The sequence below is a fragment of the Mus caroli genome, unplaced genomic scaffold, assembly GCF_900094665.2.
Source record: "Mus caroli unplaced genomic scaffold, CAROLI_EIJ_v1.1 scaffold_15506_1, whole genome shotgun sequence".
In the NCBI taxonomy this organism is placed as follows: domain Eukaryota; kingdom Metazoa; phylum Chordata; class Mammalia; order Rodentia; family Muridae; genus Mus; species Mus caroli.
Genome location: NW_018391379.1, coordinates 20,339 through 21,266, shown reverse-complemented (window position 1 = coordinate 21,266; position 928 = coordinate 20,339). Strand labels below are relative to the sequence as shown.

The 928-nt window shown below is 45.8% G+C and overlaps 1 gene segment (V, D, J or C); it reads left to right on the top strand.

Annotated features, from left to right (window-relative positions):
- The first annotated feature begins 234 nt into the window (after positions 1 to 234).
- Positions 235 to 675, top strand: LOC110289153. The segment is given in 2 exon segments: positions 235 to 280; positions 356 to 675. Coding segments are annotated over 2 exon segments (366 nt in total).
- Positions 676 to 928: the final 253 nt, after the last annotated feature.

The following is a 928-nucleotide window of genomic DNA, read 5'->3' as shown; positions in this document are numbered from 1 at the left end:
GAAGTGTATACTGAGGAACCAGGCCTTGTGTGTTACATACTCTCTGTGGGAAGCAGAAATGAACTCTCTTGAGGGCCCCTGCATCTCCCATTATAGATTCATACATCTTGAGTCCTAAAATTTAAGTATACCATCAGAGGCAGCACCTGGGGCAGGAATGCAAATCCCTCCTGGATCCACCCAACCTTGGGTTGAAAAGCCAAACTGGGCCTGTGTACTCACTAGTGTGAAGACATGGACAGGCTTACTTCCTCATTCCTGCTGCTGACTGTCCCTGCATGTGAGTGCCAAGGCTCCCTACTTTTCTATCCTCACCTATTCCAAACTTACCTTTCGTTTTTCTTTTTCTCCACAGATGTCCTTTCCCAAGTTACTCTGAAAGAGTCTGGACCTGGGAAATTGCAGCCCTCCCAGACCTTCAGTCTCACTTGTTCTTTCTCTGGGTTTTCACTGAGCACTTATGGAATGATGGTGAGCTGGATGTGTCAGCCTTCAGGGAAGGGTCTGGAGTGGCTGGCACACATTTGGTGGAATGATGATAAGGGCTATAACCCATCCCTGATGAGCTGGCTGACAATCTCCAAGGATACCCCCAGCAACCAGATATTCCTCAGGATCGCCAGTGTGGACACTGCAGATACTGCCACTTACTACTGTGCTCGAAGAGCATATTGACACAGCCTCAGTTATCAGTTGTACAGTATTTCAGGCTGGTGTTCAGCTCTGTTCTTTCCTATTATATCATAGGAGGGTATGGCCACAGTTTTCCTCTTGCCTCTGTGGTTTCCTCTTAGGTTAAGAGCTTTCTCTTCCTTTTATTCACTCTAAGTCCCTGTTAATATGTTTATAGATGATTCTGTCTGTGTTTTTTTTTTTTTTTTAAAGCTGATGACTGTTTGGTGACCACAGCAGGTGTTTCAGAGCTATG